Source organism: Diabrotica undecimpunctata, chromosome 8 (assembly GCF_040954645.1).
Source record: "Diabrotica undecimpunctata isolate CICGRU chromosome 8, icDiaUnde3, whole genome shotgun sequence".
In the NCBI taxonomy this organism is placed as follows: Eukaryota; Metazoa; Arthropoda; class Insecta; order Coleoptera; family Chrysomelidae; genus Diabrotica; species Diabrotica undecimpunctata.
In genome coordinates this window covers 96,031,708-96,049,638 of record NC_092810.1, presented here as the reverse complement: position 1 = coordinate 96,049,638, position 17,931 = coordinate 96,031,708, and the positions used below count along the sequence as shown (strand labels likewise).

The 17,931-nt window shown below is 30.6% G+C and overlaps 1 protein-coding gene across 1 annotated transcript in view; it reads left to right on the top strand.

Annotated features, from left to right (window-relative positions):
- LOC140447784 (luciferin 4-monooxygenase-like) overlaps positions 1-17,931 on the top strand; it is a 101,655-nt gene that overhangs the window by 32,633 nt on the left and 51,091 nt on the right. The window contains exon 2 of the mRNA XM_072540642.1: positions 845-1,178. Coding sequence (XP_072396743.1) covers positions 845-1,178 — 334 coding nt within the window. The remainder of the gene's footprint in view (positions 1-844; positions 1,179-17,931) is intronic.

Sequence of the window (17,931 nt, the reverse complement as noted above, 5' to 3'; positions counted from 1 at the left end):
TAATGCTATCGCCTCGGATAACAACGAACACAATTGTAACTCAAGATACGATGATTTCCTACATTTTCTTTTCATAAATCGGAGATAGTATAAGACGTGTACACGTAATATTAGTTGCATAACTATATTTACCGAAATACGATTCTATAAGGAAGAGATCATTATGTTTTATTGTTTGGCGCTCGTAACTCAAAAGGTGGAAAATTTGAGTTACTACAGTCTTCGATGGACCAGTCGATATGTTAAAAACAATATTTGGCACTCGAGAAACAGAAAGTGTTTCTAAGTTTATGAATATTAGTTAAATGGAGAAAGTTGATAACTTAGTAATGTATGTATTCATTAAATATGAAAAACAACAACATTGATGGATTAAGGTTGACTCTATATAGATAAAAGGACAATTTGTGGTGTTGTATTGTTATTTTAAAATGGAGTAATGACTAAAAAAGTGGTTTTATGTGAACTTTGGTAATATTAAGGACCATAGGTATGTTCTTCTTCTTATGTACTCCATTTCTGGAGGTTTACAACCACTACATCAAAATGATCTCTCTTCTGCGCTACTCTTCTAGTAGTTGTTGAAAAATTTGAAACATAGCGCCATTTTACGTTCCAATGCTTAAAAACGCAGTAAAATACAAATTATAGGAATTGAGCAGTGTAACGTTTACAAACATAACTAACATTGCCAGTTGAGTAATTCCAATTGTTTTCAAAGTTATCCTGATCAAAGATGGGTTTCAATTGAACAAGCATATTCAAATTGAATATGTGTCCAAATAATTTTAGTTTATATAAAGCTAATAATATTATGTTAAGTAAACCGTATTTTTATTTATAGGTAGACGTATTTTCTGGAGAAACGCGTACATACAGAAGCCTAGTGGAAGATTCCTGCACTTTAGCACAAGCCCTGCTTAATTTTGGACTACAGCCCAACACAATTGTTTCAATAAGTAGTGAGAACAACGTGAGATTCTTTGACGCTGTTTTAGCTTCTTTATACGTAGGAGCTACAGTAGCACCCATTAATCATGTGTACACAGAAGATGAGTTAAGACATGTACTCACACTGTATCGACCAGAGATTATATTTTGCTCGAACACAACTATTAAAAAGTTCTGGAACCTTCAGAAGGAATTTAGTTTTATTAAGAAACTGATAATAATTTATGGTGAGTTTTGTTAATTTTAATTAACTCTTACAAGAATTAATATTAAACTCAACAGTCTTCCGGGTTGAACAGCGTCGATTATCATTGATATCCTCTTTGATGTCTTCTTTGAGCCCCGATTACTTAGACACTACTGGACTGATCAATAACCAATGCATTATTTTTTGTTATATTTTTGTATTTTTCTCGAGTTTCCATGAGTTTTAAGATATCTTCTGCCATCATATCGTTTGCCTTATTTAAATGTTTTATTATATGCTCTAATAGCGGTATAGTAACAGTCTCTTTATTGAATTACATAAATTATAATTATCAGTCAATTTCTTAGTTATTATTCTTTATTTTGGTACTTTATTATCTCTTAATATTATTCTGGAGTTGTTTTCTTGTGTTATTTTAAATGCACAAATTTTGTTTTTTTTACATTTGTGAAAAATTCTTCTATTAATTTAATTTTATCTGACTTAGTCATATTAACAATTCAGATACTCATTTTATAGTAGACGACTTAAAAATGCCAATACTGTTGAGTGGCGTTCCTGGGACGACTTTATTGTAAGATAGTTGATTCTATTACATGAAATCAACTTTAATTTGAGAATAACCGTCATAAAAATCATAGCATGCGATTCGTCTTTAAAATGGCAACCACCTGCAATGATGATATTAAAGTCCTCTGTTAATGTTTTCATAGTAAAATATGAAAAAAGTCAGAAAAAAAGCTTATAATACTATCCCGACATGGTAAGTATTTGGTCTTACATTTAGTTTGCTCTCAATAAATCCCAAACTCTGTTATTATCTATGATATTGATTTACTAATATTACAGAATACAGAATCCACTGTATTCTGCAGAGAAACTTACGACGCAATTGGTCTCATTTAGCGTAAATAAAGCTGCCTCTTTCATTTATCTCCATTTACCATATGTTGCTTTTAGGACAATACTGGAATCTTTCCACTGAACTCTATGTTTATTTTTCCATGCATGTTTACATATTCGAGATCTATCAAATTCTTTATTTTTAACCCTCATTCGGACACTTATTTTTTCTGACGTAGTAGGACAGAGTGTGTCCGTCGGACACACGTTGACAATATTATGGTATTTCATGTTATATATAACAAAATATGTATAAATTCTTTTGAATTTTTATTTTTAGCTAATAAAGTAATAATTAGTAAGTGCTCAGTCTATAAAAATTAATAATCAATGCAAATGTTAAGCTATAATTCTAAAGTATCTACGATGATATGACATTTAGGTAACTAATAAGCTCATAAATTAGATTTAGACAGTCCTACGTTCGACCTGTGGAAAATATGGGGTTTTATAAGTTGTTCTGCTGTTTCAATTATAAATAGACGTCTTTTTTATATCTTTTTATGTTACAGTTTGAATGCAGGTTGATCCAAATAACATAAGATGTTAGACAGTATACATCTAACATATTCATAAAATATGCGACAGTCCAACAGTTCCACATTTGCACATATATTGATGCAACATCTGGTCGAGCGAGTCAAGTTCACCTTTTGTTTTATTATAGTCGAGAATAATCTGTGGTTTATCGTTCATCTCCTCTCTATCATTCGAGTAATGCATTTCTGACAACACTATGACACTTTTTATAGGCTTAGGCACGTATGTTACCTTTTTTGTCAAACCATATGTAGAAGACAATGGCTCCTTGTTCTTAAGTAGTTAAAACTTAGGAGGAAAAAAATTTTTATTTTTTTTTAGCTGTGCCAACAATTGTTGAACCATTAGATAGCATATTATAAGCCATATCTAAGTCCGTAAAATAGTTATCAAATGTTACGTTCCTATAGGTTTGGTAATAAGTTTCGCTTAGCGATTCAACCACTTTATGTTCCAAACCAGTAGCTACTTGTTTACCTTCTTTGCCAAGATATGGGATCGCATTTAGAGGATAAAAAGTTTCTGAGTCACATGCACACTATATTTTCATTCCATACTTGTCGGGTTTTGAGGGGATATATCGTTTGATTGGACATCTTCCACAATAGTGAATCAACTGTTCGTCGATTGTTATATTTCATCCTGGCAAATAATGATTTTGCAAATTTCCTAGCCCTTGATCCCATATATCCCGTATAGCAGCCAGTTTATTTGTTTACGTCTCTCGTATCTTGTCGTTTGCATAATTTGATTTTAGATTCCCGGCGGTAAACGGGAGACCAAAAAAAGCATACATTTCAATTCTATCGCAGGACTTCAATGGTTTATTTGACAATACACGATAAGCCTTTAGATTGGTGTAACGGACAATGTCATTCACAATATTTTCAGTCAAATATAAGCGAAATGTATCTATTGGTTCTTTAATGCATGTTCCAGGTGAAAGTTGAACTCTGTGTAGTGGTCCTTTTACTAAATTTTGAACTCGTGTTCGTCCAGTCGGAAAAGGTTGTAATGACCACTCAGTTTTATCTTTAGCAACATACATTTTTGGTTAACTGTTTTTGATGTGTTCTTCAAGAGCTGAAATTTTATCATAAATTATACTAATCTCAATCTACGTTTTATTTTATACTAACATGGATTTTCCTTTAAAATTTGTATATCCTCCACTTCACTAGCTTCCCAACAAATGATCCTAATCTGATTCAGATTCGTCGTGGAAACCCACTACGCAGTATTTATCATCATCAAAATAAGATAAGTTCTCAATTATATCTTCAAGCTCCGTTACGGTTAACTTTCTTTTGCTCATATTTACTACTTTATAATTTAGTAAATGTGTGAAAACTAAAAAGTGAAGATATTTCTATGTACGGAATAAACACTAGTTAAATAAATTGAAAAAAATACCCGAAACTACAGGATTACAAAGATACAAAGAATACCAGGTATGATATTGCGCATACCACTGTCAGCAGGTCCCCTACTCTTGACGTCACAATGAGAGTGGCCGTCATTGTAATATATCTGTTTATAACAGGAGTTCTATTAATTTTTTAGCTTTTGTCTTCTTTGGTAAGATTGTTGTAGATTTTATGGTGTTTTGTAAGATTTAAGTTGATTTGTAGGCTTTTTAGTGTGAAAAATTATTATTAGAAATATTTTGAATCCTTTATGCGATTTTATAAGTGATAGTGGCTTTATAGGCATACTTACTTTATATAAATAATATTTTGGTGTTTTAGAAGTTATAAATAAGGTATGTTTATTAAGAACAATACTAAAGGGAAATAATGCTTACTTTTCACTCGCCCATGTGTTTCGCTCCAAAAACACTCATTGAAGATCGAAAATCAGGGTCCACAAAACTATTATCAGACCAATAGTATGTTATGGATGCGAGACATAAGTGATGACAGAAAACACAAAACGAAAGCTAAAAGTCTTCCAACGAAAAGTCTTAAGGAAGATATTTGGACCTATTACAGAAAACTGAGTATGGAGATCCAGAGGAAAAGAATGAACTCTACCTACTGTTCAAAAGGCACCGATCTTGGAATTTATCAAACTTAAGAGATTTTGATGGTCTCGTCATGTACTGAGAATGGAGACTAGATTTACTAGATAGTAAAATGCAGGGCGAAAGATTAAAAGGAAGGCCACGGAAAAGGTGGGAGAATGAAGTGGCAACGGACGCGCAAAATTTGCTAGACGTGAGAACCTGGAGAAGATTGGCGCGGGACGGGCAAGGTTGAAAGCCTAGTTTGGAGGAAGCGAGGGCTCGTTTTGGGCTGTAGCGCCATTGGAGAGAGAGAGAGAGAGAGAGATATGTTAGAATTATTATTGAGTCAGTACTTAATACTCAACCATACTCATACCCCTTCTGTATGTTTTAGGCTTTCGCGAGGAATAATAAAAACGTAAAATGCGTCGTGCAGTAGCTGGTTGTTTGAGTGATATTCAGACAAGAGATGCCGATAAATCTGGTAGGTTTCATGATTTTCTCAAGGACTCGCTAGTGTAAAAACTGTGAGTTGCTTGTTGCCGTGAAGATAAATTTAATACTAAAACCTAAAGGATTTGTGCCAAACATTTTACGTCGGAAGACTTTGCAGCATAAATGACTTCAATAAAAATCAAAGAAAGGACCTAAGCTAAAGGGTGATGCTATTCCTTTTCTTCATCTGCCACAATCAAAAAGTTTATTCATAATTCAACTTAAAAGGCAGGAAAAGCTTTCCAAAAGAGTCGAAGAGGATTGTGAAACAGATAATTACATTACTCTTTCGATCTCGAATGTATTTTAGAATTAAGAAATTAAACCCAATACTTAAAGAAGATAAGAGAAATAAGTGAACTTAAAGAAAATTGTAACTTAAAACCTTGCGTTTTATTTGTTTTGTCGATTTTATTACAAATAGTTACTGATCAATTACTTTCATCTGTTAACGTGATACTAGACGAAGGCTCAATATCCTCCTTGAGACAGGATAAGACAATCCAATCAAAAGAGAGCTCGTAAAATTAACGAAGGTTATATTTCTAGGATTAAAAAGCGAAGAATACAAAAAGGTTTTAAATAAAATTCAGAAATTTATTTTTCAGATTTATTTTTGTTCACTGTATTATTTATTAATTTTTTCAATCAGAATAATAAAACACCTATATTTCAATAAACCTAAAATAGTTCAATAGAAACTTTATTAATCTATAAAACGACTTTATTGCCAATTAAAAATTAATTGTGATACGAGCGCCGATGTCCTTACGGGGAATATTTAAAATCACTCTTATTGTGACGTCATGCGCGAATTCGTCTCAATTTCGAGCTAGAAAATATCATACCTGTTATTTTTTGTACCATAAGTCAGACTAAATTAATATAGTATTATAGTCAGAGCTTGTTTAGTACTTCACGTGACCGATAGTCAATAAATATTGATGACCAGTGGCGTAACCGCATCGAAAGGCAAATTGTGTCTGACGGATACACACTGTCTGTTCATGTCAGTAAAAATCATTTAAGATAATAATATACTGTGATTTTTGAAATATAAAGTACCATATCTTACAGTTTGTCCGTAAAGTATGGAATAAATTCGATATTTCCTAAATGAAAAGCCTTTTTAAAAAAATCTAAAACACGTCGATTTTTAGATTTAATGTTCTACATTTTACAATAAAATTTCATTATACAAGGTGATACACATTACATTGATGACGTCATCGGCTCTTTTTTTAAATGTAACACTCTGTATTTTAGGACATTTTTAGATCGACAAAAATGAGCTGATTTTAAAAAGGTATAATACTGAGGGTCTAACATATATAATTTGAAAGATATGCGCTTAGAAAATTAATTTTTATTGATTTATAATATTAATAAATTATAAAAAATAAATTATAATAAATAACTTGAAAGTAATCCAGTAATTAATACATGACTTAATCTTAAATGTTCGAATTGTAGCCCTTGTTGTATTTGACAGTAACCTAAACGTTGTACAATTTCTTGTAGAACCTTGTTTATGCTTTCTTGAGAAATATTGTTTTTTTATATACGAATTCTTGTGTTTAAGTCTGTAGTATTTGCAGGTTTCGTTTTATAAACAACATTATTTAAATGACCCCACATAAAATAATCCAAAGGATTGAGGTCTGGCGACCTCGCTGGCCATTCAATATATCCACGTCTTCCAATCCACATGTTCGGAAAAATTTCGTTTAGGTACCTTTGAACATCTAAAGGATAATTCGGAGGCGCACCATCCCATTGAAACCATAAACTTGTATCAAAACCTTCAAGATTAATTGTACTCTGGAATAAATTAACTAAAGTAAGTACGAGATACCCACTTAAAAACTAAAGGTATGCTGGCCCGTTTAAATTCCCTTCGAAATAGTAGGGTCCAATGATTTTATTTATTACAATGCCAGCCTATACGTTTACCTTCTGCGGGTATTGTGTATGATGTTCCTGCATCCTGCATCCAGTCCTGCATCCAGTTTCTTTTACCCAGTATCTACAATTCTGACGGTTGACCTCACCATTTAATTTGAATGTAGGTTTATCAGAAAAAATAATATTTTACTTACTTACTTTACTCACTTTTACGTACTTTGTGTACCGTTGTTTTGCAACGAGTATATCGAGATCACTACTAACCTTACGGACAGAAGTGTGCGCATCTTCTTCAAAAGCAAGTAGAATATCTAATGTAACATAATTTACAGAGGGACGACCTGATTTGTGTGCATTTTCAACCGTATCAGTTTCTCGAAATTGCTTTTCAATCTTACTAACTGTTGATTGCGTGATGGGTATTTCTAGATATTTATCATTAAATAAATTACACACTTCCATCTGAGTTCGCGATTTGTCTCCATATCCAACCATCATGATTATTTCAATTCTTTGCATTACACTCAAATTCATTTCTACTTAAAATAATTCTAAACAATAATACAGAACATTCACTAATTAAAACAATTATTGTACCACTTAATTGTTATTGAACGTTACTAAAAATAATTACAGTTTACCAAAAACTAGAAGTAGGCTACTTTTTTGCAATTGATAATAAATAATTTAATTTCTAAGCGCTTATCTTTCAAATTATATCCATTAGACCCGAGTATTATACTTTTTTGAGATCAGCTTATTTTGATCGATCTAAAAATGTCCTAAAATACAGGGTGTTACGTTTAAAAAAAGAGCTGATGACGTCATCACTGTAGTGTGTATCACCTTGTATAATCAAATTTTATTGTAAAATGTAGAACATTAAATTTAAAAATCGACGTGTTTTAGATTTTCTTAAAAAAGGCTTTTCATTTAGAAAATATCGAATTTATTCCATCTTTACGGACACACTGTATAAGTGTGTCCGATGGACACACCTTTTCGGATAAAGGTTAATATAAGATTGATGTTCACTTTGAATCATTATTCTAAAATAATCTTGATGTTTTAGCTAAATAAAAATAATCTCATTCACAGAGTATTTTATAAATACAATTCTTTTTTCTTTCTTGTTTATTGCTAGGTTTAGTTTTAGATAAAATAGATCTCAATGTACTTGTTGTTTTGAGAGTTGTTAAAATGTTAAATTTATTTTCTATCGTTTAAAGTTTTCCAATAATCATTTAATGCATGGTATTGTTATTTTTCTTGTATTATTTTTTTGTGGATGCTGTATGATCACGTTCTATTCCCGTATAAGTTTTTTTGTTTTATTTGGTCGATTCTTGAAAATTATTTATTTATAAACGCCAAAGGATAATCGTTTTTAAAAAAAACGGATGTTAACAAATGTTTTATCTCTAAGAACGAAGTTTTGTTTGAATAAGTAATTTTGGCTCTATCGTATAAGGATATAATGATTCTCTTTTTAATATTGCTGTGATTTGATTTGTCATTTATATACATATCTAGTATCCTTCTTTGAGATTAAAACATCTAGGAAAGATAGTGTGTTATTATATTCCTTTCCCATGGTACATTGTATTGTCTCTTCTTAATCATTAAATATCATTCAGGAATGTGTCCAACAACCCTCATCCCCAAGGCCATGTTAACAATACATCATCTACATATCTTCACCATACAGTGGGATTTCAATTTTGTTCAAAAATTTAACGTTTTCTTTCGTATACAAAGAATTGTATAGATAAAAACCCTGTGATCGTTTTTATTTAGGTGATACTGTAACGTTGCAACGAACATTCATTGGACGTCAATCTATGACGTGCCAACGAATATTCATTGGGTGCCAATTTGTAACCCTTCGAGGCTCAATTTGTAACATCCCAACGTTGAGATGCTGTTGTTAACTTGTAACCGCAAACCTTAGTTTGCTTCTACAACCCGACTAACATCACTAACAACGTTGGAGCGACAAATCGTTTCTTGTTGGGACCAATTTTTAACGTCATAACCCCCAATGTATCAATTGCAAAATTGCTACATTAGACGTTATACGAAACACTTCCTGGCTAGCTCACTCAGGACGTGAATATGGCCTACTCTGGAGCAACACACGCAAACAAGTAAAAAGAAGAAACAATACACAGTTAAATTAACACATGTTTATTAAAATATTAAAAAAAAAAGACAGAAAAATACATGTTTAAATATGATATTGAATTTAAATAAAAATTATTCGACTTCTTGCTATAGTGTTACATTATAGTAAAGAAAAATGTTTGTCACCAAATCCTAGGTTTTATCCTGGTCTTTTCTGCTATGGTTGTTAGCAAGCCATGTTGTTAGCTGTGGATTTTCTTGCCCCGGAGTCAACTCTCCTATCGGAATGATAGTGCCATTCTCAGGCCGGTTGGTCTTCTGGATGTTAATAGAATTTGACCAGCACCTGAGAAATGTATTAGGGAGGTTGACTAAAATGAAGAAAAACACACCTTGCTTCAGAAAATGGTGAAACCAAAATGAGTGACCTTGCTTGGGGGATGAATAGGTGACCAATCAAATTTATCAAAATTTTATCATTATTTACCCAAGCAAGTCGAGAAACAATTCTTATTTATGTATTTATCAAAAGCAAATAAGTAAAAGTAAGGATATATAATATTTTAAAGCAAATGGTAATTACTTTTTACTACTGAAATATTCTAATATTAATTAAAAGCGGATTCGGTAAAAATGACAAGATATATTTATTGAAAAGCTAGATAATTTAGAATTTAGAAACATTTCTATATAGAAATGGTAGTTTGTCAAAAGTTAATTATTATTAAAATCAAACGATATTATTAAGGATTTAAAATTAATATTTAAAACTATAAAAATATTCGTAAAACTTTTACATACTATATTAAAGAAACTATATATTTCTTATCGCTAGTTTTTTATATAAAATAAAAAACATAAGAAATATCCACAAAATATGATCTTAGAATTTTCAAAGTTAAAATTATAAAAAGATTTTTATACAACAGGTAGAATCAGGAAACCGATAAAATATATTATACTCTTACCTCCTAATCAGGAGACGACACAACAATTGGTTATTGTACTTTTACAGAAGTCATGAAGAAAATCGACATTTTTAGAAATAGAAGCCATTATATCGACTTTTGTATCGAACGGGAAGGGGGAAATGTCAACAAAAAGGAGTCTTTGACAGACAGTTAACCAACAATGCAATGACAATGTCACTAGCATTAAACTAAACAGAGAATAAAGATGGCACCTCTCGTTCCAAAGTAACAGAAATAGAGATGAAAATAAAATTCATTCTTTAGAAACTTGAGTAAAAGATAAAAATGATGATTATTAAGAAAATAGGAAAGGTAGATACTGAAATATATATATAAAGAAGATAGATTTGGACGCCAACTGGTTTTTATACCAAATACCAGTAAAAATGAAAAGAGAATAATGAATCAATTAAGTAACGACATAATTCTGATATAATCTATATCTGAGAAAATATATAGAAAAATAAGAGATACAATGGAGGATATAGAAGAATATGAATTATGATAGAAGATATGGAAATTGGAGAATAGAATTAACGAAATATATTAACATAAGAAAGAAAGCAGGCAATGTAGCAGTTATAACGCTACAATATATATGGACCATTAAATGATAGAATAAGTGATCATCAATCTATATAAAACATAGAGAATTATTTGATAGATCTCAAATAATCTTGAATGAACATCAGTTCATTTGAGATTATTTGAGAGTTCCATGAGTTCAATGGAAAGATTTAAGTAAGTCCTAAAAAAAACGGATGGTAAAAACAGAAAAATAAAGCGACTCTCAAAGTTAAGTAAGGCCAGTTGCGTCACGAATTGCTAGGCATAATGCAATAGGATCTGATTGTATTGAAAGAGGAAATCGATAAAAAAATACCACTATTAGTGGTTGTGTCAATAACCTAAGAAGGATACATCATTTATGTTTTTAAATAACATTCATATATGATCAGAATTTGGTGTTTATTGAAAGTAAACTAAAGTAAGACCAAATACTTACCATATCGGTATAGTATTATGAGGTTTTCTTCCTGTTTTTCCCTTATGTTTTACTATAAAATCACCGGGAAAATTTTACTGTCATTATTGCATGTGATTGTCTTGTTAAAGACGAATTACATGCTATAATTTTTCCGAAGGGTATTCTCAACTTAAAATGAATTTCATGTAAACGAATGAACTATTCTACAATAAAGTCTTACCACGAACGCAATATTGGCAGTATCATTTTAAAATCGTCTTCTTTAAAGTGTATAATATATGTCTGAATTCTCAATATAAATGAGTCAGATAAAATTAAATTATTAGATTATTTTTCACCAAGTAACAAAAAGCAAAATTTGTTTAATTTATTAATGTCTTGTATTTTTAGAACGGTTTCCGAAGTGGAAATCGAAACGTCAAAAATAAACTTATTTTAAAAATAGTAAGTTTGTTATCCAGATTAAGCCATACGGCTCACACTCCCTCTAAGGGGAAAATTCACTCATCCCAGATACTTACGGTATCAAAAGGATTGAGCTCTGGCGGGACTCTTTTCGTGTTATCGAGCCCTAGGTGACTTGGTATGTTGAAGTATCCCCCAAAAATTTTCGTACACATCTGGAAGTCGCAAGGAGTACAGCTTTCTGCATGGTCTTATAGAGATGTTCATTTAGACCCAGCTGTTTTATGTTCTCTAGGAGGTTTTTGGGAATAACACCAGTAGTAGATAAAATAATAGGTACGGTCTGGGTACTTTCCATTTCCCATTCTTATTGGTGTTGGGTATTGTCACATTAATGAGTGTTGTTGGTCTAGTAATTTTATTAACTAGTATGAGATCCGGTCTATTATGCACCACTGGTTGGTCTGTAAGCACAGTGCGGTCCCAGTATAGCTTGTAGTTGTCATTTTTAAGCATTCTGTCAGGGACGTTTTGATAATAAGGAAGATGGTCGGTTTGGAGAAGTCACATTTTGTCAGCTAGTTCGTGGTGGATAATCTTTCCTACTAAGTCATGGCGTTCTTTATAATCCGTACCGACAAATACCTGACAGCCACCAGTAAGATGTTGGATGGTTTCCTGGGCTTGGCATCCATATCGGCATTTGTCATTTTGGACTTGAGGATCTTTAACAATATATTCCAGGTAATCTTTAGTTGGTATAACCTGATACTGAATGGCAAGTAGGAAACCCTCAGTCTTAACATCTTTCCTGTTGTCAACCAATAGTTCGACGCTGTATTGTCGACATATTCTTGGCTGATCTCATTGAGATGTCGCCCATGCAAAGGTTTACTCATCCAGGTGCGCATTTTTTCTTGCTGAGTCAGGTGGTTTATGCGCATTTCTTGTTTCCTCAATTTAAGCGGCGTTTTATCATCTACTGCGCAAATTGCTCCATGTAAAGTAGATTTCTCAGCCTGTATCGGAAAATAAGTACTTAAATTAGCAAGTTGTTTATCCAACTGCCCACCTATATCCATAAGTCCTCTTCCCCCTTGATACCGCGGTAATGTTGTTCTCTCTACTGCGCTGCGTGGATGATGTTTTTGCGCTTTTATGGAAAGTGTTCTTACTTTCCGCTGAAGACCCTCTGTATCTATTTTTGACCACTTTATAATACCAAATGAGTAGCTAAGCGCGGAACAGGCGTACGTATTTAATGCCTTAAACAAATTTTTAATCTCCGGGCTGAAGTTTGTTATTATTATTATTAATTATATATATATATATATATATATATATATATATATATATATATATATATATATATATATATATATATTATGATTGTTTATTTTGACTTTAATCTTAGTTTATTGAGCCAATAAAAAAGAATTATAACTTATTTGTTATCAAAAGTAAAATAATCCTTATATTACCTGTGTTCGATGGATTCAAAAGATTTTCTAGTTGTCTTTTATCGGGATAGAGAAGAAAGGATAAGAATAAAAATATATTATATTACAAATATTTACGTTTCTTTATTTTATATGAACGAATAAAACAATTATTAAATTCTGTCAATATCTTATCAATCAGCATACAAGAAAATAAATCAAATTTTTATAATAATAAGATTATAAAGCTACATACATTTATATTACGTGAAAACCAATTATACTTAAAATTTTCTTTACTTGAAACAAGAAACAACAAAACTTTAAACTTTTGATTAGCCTAACAAAACCTCAGTTCTTAAATTTGAATGCTAATGACCATGATGTCAAACCGATCCTTCACAGATATAAAATTCAATTGTACAAACACTTACAGCTTATTTTCTTCTTGCGTTGTATGTTGGAACATACCCAGAAAAGTCCAGTCTCCTCAACGATGTGATCTCTCCTCTTTGGCACTTCGGCTCCTTCTTAACGTCTCTGCAAACCTCCTGCAGACTACACAAAAAACACCTGATTCACTTCTCCAAACGCAGCTACTTATTTATGACACCAGGACCTCCTTTTGTCAACTTGATGCCGTAAGAATACTTTCACATATACTTTATAAAATGCCCACGGTAGATACAAGGACCTCTTTTAATCTACTTGTTATCTCCTTCTGCAAACTATTCACTTATTTTCATTACGCCGGTATCCAAACTCACGAACCACACCCTATCTTGAGACAAACGACTGTTTCCTTTCGATGACCAAAATATAACTAACTCCTTTGGTCTCCTGATCGGCTCACAAATTCCCATTTAAAAATGACCGTCCAATCAAAAGCTTAAATTGTGTTTACCATGATTTTGGAAAAGCCTAATTTCGGTTTCAGAGAAAAACTAAATAGCTTACTTTAAAATTGGTTTTGTCAATACACAATTTATACATATTTCAAAAGATTAGAATATGGTCATTTAATACTCGACTATACAAACAATGAAAAGATTAACTAAGACAGGTAAAATGTCTTCTAATTCTAAAAAGTATGACAATATATATATATATATATATATATACAGTGTGACCCATTTAGATTGGAAACACCTCTATAAAATTTGAAGTTGTTAACCGATTTTAACCAAATTTTTTTTTAATGTCATGTAATACAAGGTCTATTGCGGGACAAAATATGAAATATTTAGTTAAATTTTCAGGGCATTCTATGATACTTTTTCTTCGTCGAAAATCTAGAATTTGTATTAGCGATTTTTTTATTAAAAAAATTTCTACGCCACTGGATTTAGAGTGGCTTCAAATAACTATGACCAAAAATTTCATTAAGATATATTTATTAATAACATACTTATGACAACTTAAAATTTTAAAACTCACTAAGAAAAAAACACTCTGTATTAACGTTAAAAAAACACTCTGTATTAACAGAAACATGGAAACATAATTTTAGTTTAATCCTAGTTGCCTCTACCAATCCACCATCTAATTGGATACATTTGTCGTAGTGTTTATGAATATTTCTAATTACAGTTCTTAGTTGTTGGGGAGTAATTTCTGCACATGCCTATCGAATACTTGCACGAAGTTCGTTTTCGTCTCTTGCACGGGTTTGGCAAACTTTTTGTTTGATAACTCCCCAGAGAAAGAAGTCTAAAATTGTGAGATCTGGAGATCTGGGTGGCCAATCTATCAACGGACTACCCCGGCCTATCCAACGGTTCGGAAAATTTTCATTTAACCATTGCATCACGGTTCTGGCGTAATGAACAGAACACCCATCTAACTGGATATACAAATTTAATCGTTCATTAATTGGGAGCTCATGAATAGCATCCCACAAGTCGGTGTTTAAAAATTCTAAAAAGTTCCGTGAGTTCAAGTTTTCTTCAAAAAAGAAAGGGCCAATATCTCGCTCGTTCAGTATACCACACCAGACATTGATTTTTTGAGAATACTGGCTTTTACAGTTTATTACCCAATGGGGATTATCTGCTGTCCAATAGCGACAATTCTGTGATGATACTACTCCATTTGTAGTGAAAGTGGCTTCGTCGGTAAACAACGCGTTTTTTTAGAAAATTTATATTGTTTAAATATTCCCCTTGGGCCCATAAACAATATTCTAAACGTTTTGCTTCGTCGCCTTCTTGGAATGTGTGTAAGAATTTTGGTTTGTAAGGTTTAATATTATTTACCTTAAGACATCGTCGAATACTCTCTCGAGGCACATTCAAATATAAACTGGCATTCCTTAAATTGGCATTAGGGTTATTTCTGAAATGATCTAAAATGATTTTATCATTTCCTCTTCTTCTTTGTAACGGGTTATTTTTTAAAATTAGTTTTGATACTGCACCATATTCATTAAATATTCTGTTAATTTTGTTTACCGTACCGCAGCTAATATTAGGACGATCCACATGTCTGTTATTAAATATTGTAGAAACTTCCCTGGCACTTCTATCGTTATCTCCCAAAAGACGTATAATTTCAATTTTTTCTCTCAAACTTAATCTTGCAGCCATGACACAAAATATTATTAAAAGAATTTGAAGTTAATATTGTTGCAGATATTATGCATAAATTTATGCTAGCACTGAAATTTGTATGACACAAATAATATCAAACAGTAATATCGTTGTCATGGCAACTGAGATTTAAGTTGTAGCATATAAAGTTAATAATAATGTAAGTGCGTTACTTGCATTAAATTTTTATGCTATTTTAAACATTTTTTTGTCTAGTAGTGGTTTATTATTAAAATTATTTGAAAAATAATTAGTTTTATGGTTATCTGTTGATACAGGGTGTTCTTTTTTAACTCGCAGCTTAGTGAGTTTTAAAATTTTAAGTTGTCATAACTTCGTTATTAATAAATATATTTTAATGAAATTTTTGTCATAGTTATTTGAAGTCACTGTAAATCCAGTGGCGTAGAAATTTTTTTAATAAAAAAATCGCTAATACAAATTCTCCATTTTCGACGAAGAAAAAGTATCGTAGACTGCCCTGAAAATTTAACTAAATATTTCATATTTTGTCCCGCAATAGACCTTTTATTACATGACATTAAAAAAAAATTTGGTTAAAATCGGTTAACAACTTCAAATTTTATAGAGGTGTTTCCAATCTAAATGGGTCACACTGTATATATATATATATATATATATATATATATATATATATATATATATATATATATATATATATATATATATATATATATATATATATATATATATATATATATATATATATATATATATATATATATATATATATATATATATATATATATATATATATATATATATATAATATAATCCCACTAGGTCCCACTAAGTTGGAACCATTTGGAAAACTTGTTAATAAATTATTAATTTTGCGAAAAAAAATTATTCTTTATAAAAATTTTTTTATGTTCTAAAATCTAAAATACAGTCATCAGATATCAAATTGTATCAACAGTATACAAGGAAGGTATGTCAAAAAATATGAATTTCGCTCAAGGGTGAAATACCTTTGTATTTCACAATATCGAAAATTGTTATAAAGAAATGTTGATCAAAACTAAAAACTACGTTCAAATGTACAATTTTATACAGTTACATTAAAGAATTAAATTTTGTTATTTTTTACTAATATTTTTATTTTGAATGAACATTTTTATCACTTGTAATTAAGAAGCATATGATATCCTTTTCGCTTCTAAATGTTTTCTAACAATTTTGCAATTTATACACGTAATTAAAGCATGTGCATTTATTTTGCAAATAGGTACATAGGTACACAACTAGTGTATCTGACATAACATTATTACTGGAAATAAATAGATATTTATTTTTCCTTCTTTCTACTAATGCCTCGACATATCCATATTTTTGTCTACAATATCAATGCAAGTTTAACTGTAACTTTAGTAAAGTGAAATCTGAGATGCACTGATAAACATGGAATTTGTTTCCTGTAAGATATGTCTGACATTTACTTTCAAAACATCAGTTGCATTTTAGACAAATTTGTTAGAAACTATTTATAAAATTGTCGCTGGTGGTCTGACACAAGTCTGGTGACCAATATTCATTTAAGACGAACGTGTGATATGCCATTTATAATGACAGGTTAATAGGACCTTTTTTTCACCAATCTATTAACGCCGAACGTTAATTGTAGTTTTTACAAACTCATCAATGATTTCATGGACGAACTATCCTTACAAGAACATAAATGTATCTAATGTTAGGAAATATCTTCAACATACGTTTTATGGAAAAGTTATTCACAAATATTCTTATCTTTTTTGTTTTGTTTTGCTTTGTTGTTTTGTTTACAATAAAGTGCAGTTTTAAGATTATATAACCATTTGGAGAGAATAATTTTAGAAATATTCCAGGAAATTTCTCCACAAATGAAATGGAATATATTACGTGGATTTGCTAATATAATCATTAAATGTCAAGTCATTAGTAGAATGAGAAAAATAAATATCTATTTATTTTTAGTAGTAATGTGTAGTGTAACTAACACGTTTTTCTTAATCAAAAGAGATAAAAATGTTTATTCAGAATAAAAAGATTGGTAAAAAAAAACAAAACTTATTTTTTTTTATGTAAATATATGTAATTGTACATTTGATCGTAGTTATTAGTTTTGATCAACTTTTTTTAATACTTATTTTTAATATTGTGAAATATAAAGATACTTTACTCTTTAGCGAAATTCATATTTTTTAACACACCTCGTATACTGTTAATAAAATTTAATATCTGATGATTGTATTTTAGTTTTTGGAACATGCAGACCTTTTTATAAAAATATTAATTCTTTTTCGGAAAATTAATAATAAAAAAGTTTTCCACATGGTTCAAACTTGATGGAACATATTGTATATATAGATATATACATATATATATATATATATATATATATATATATAT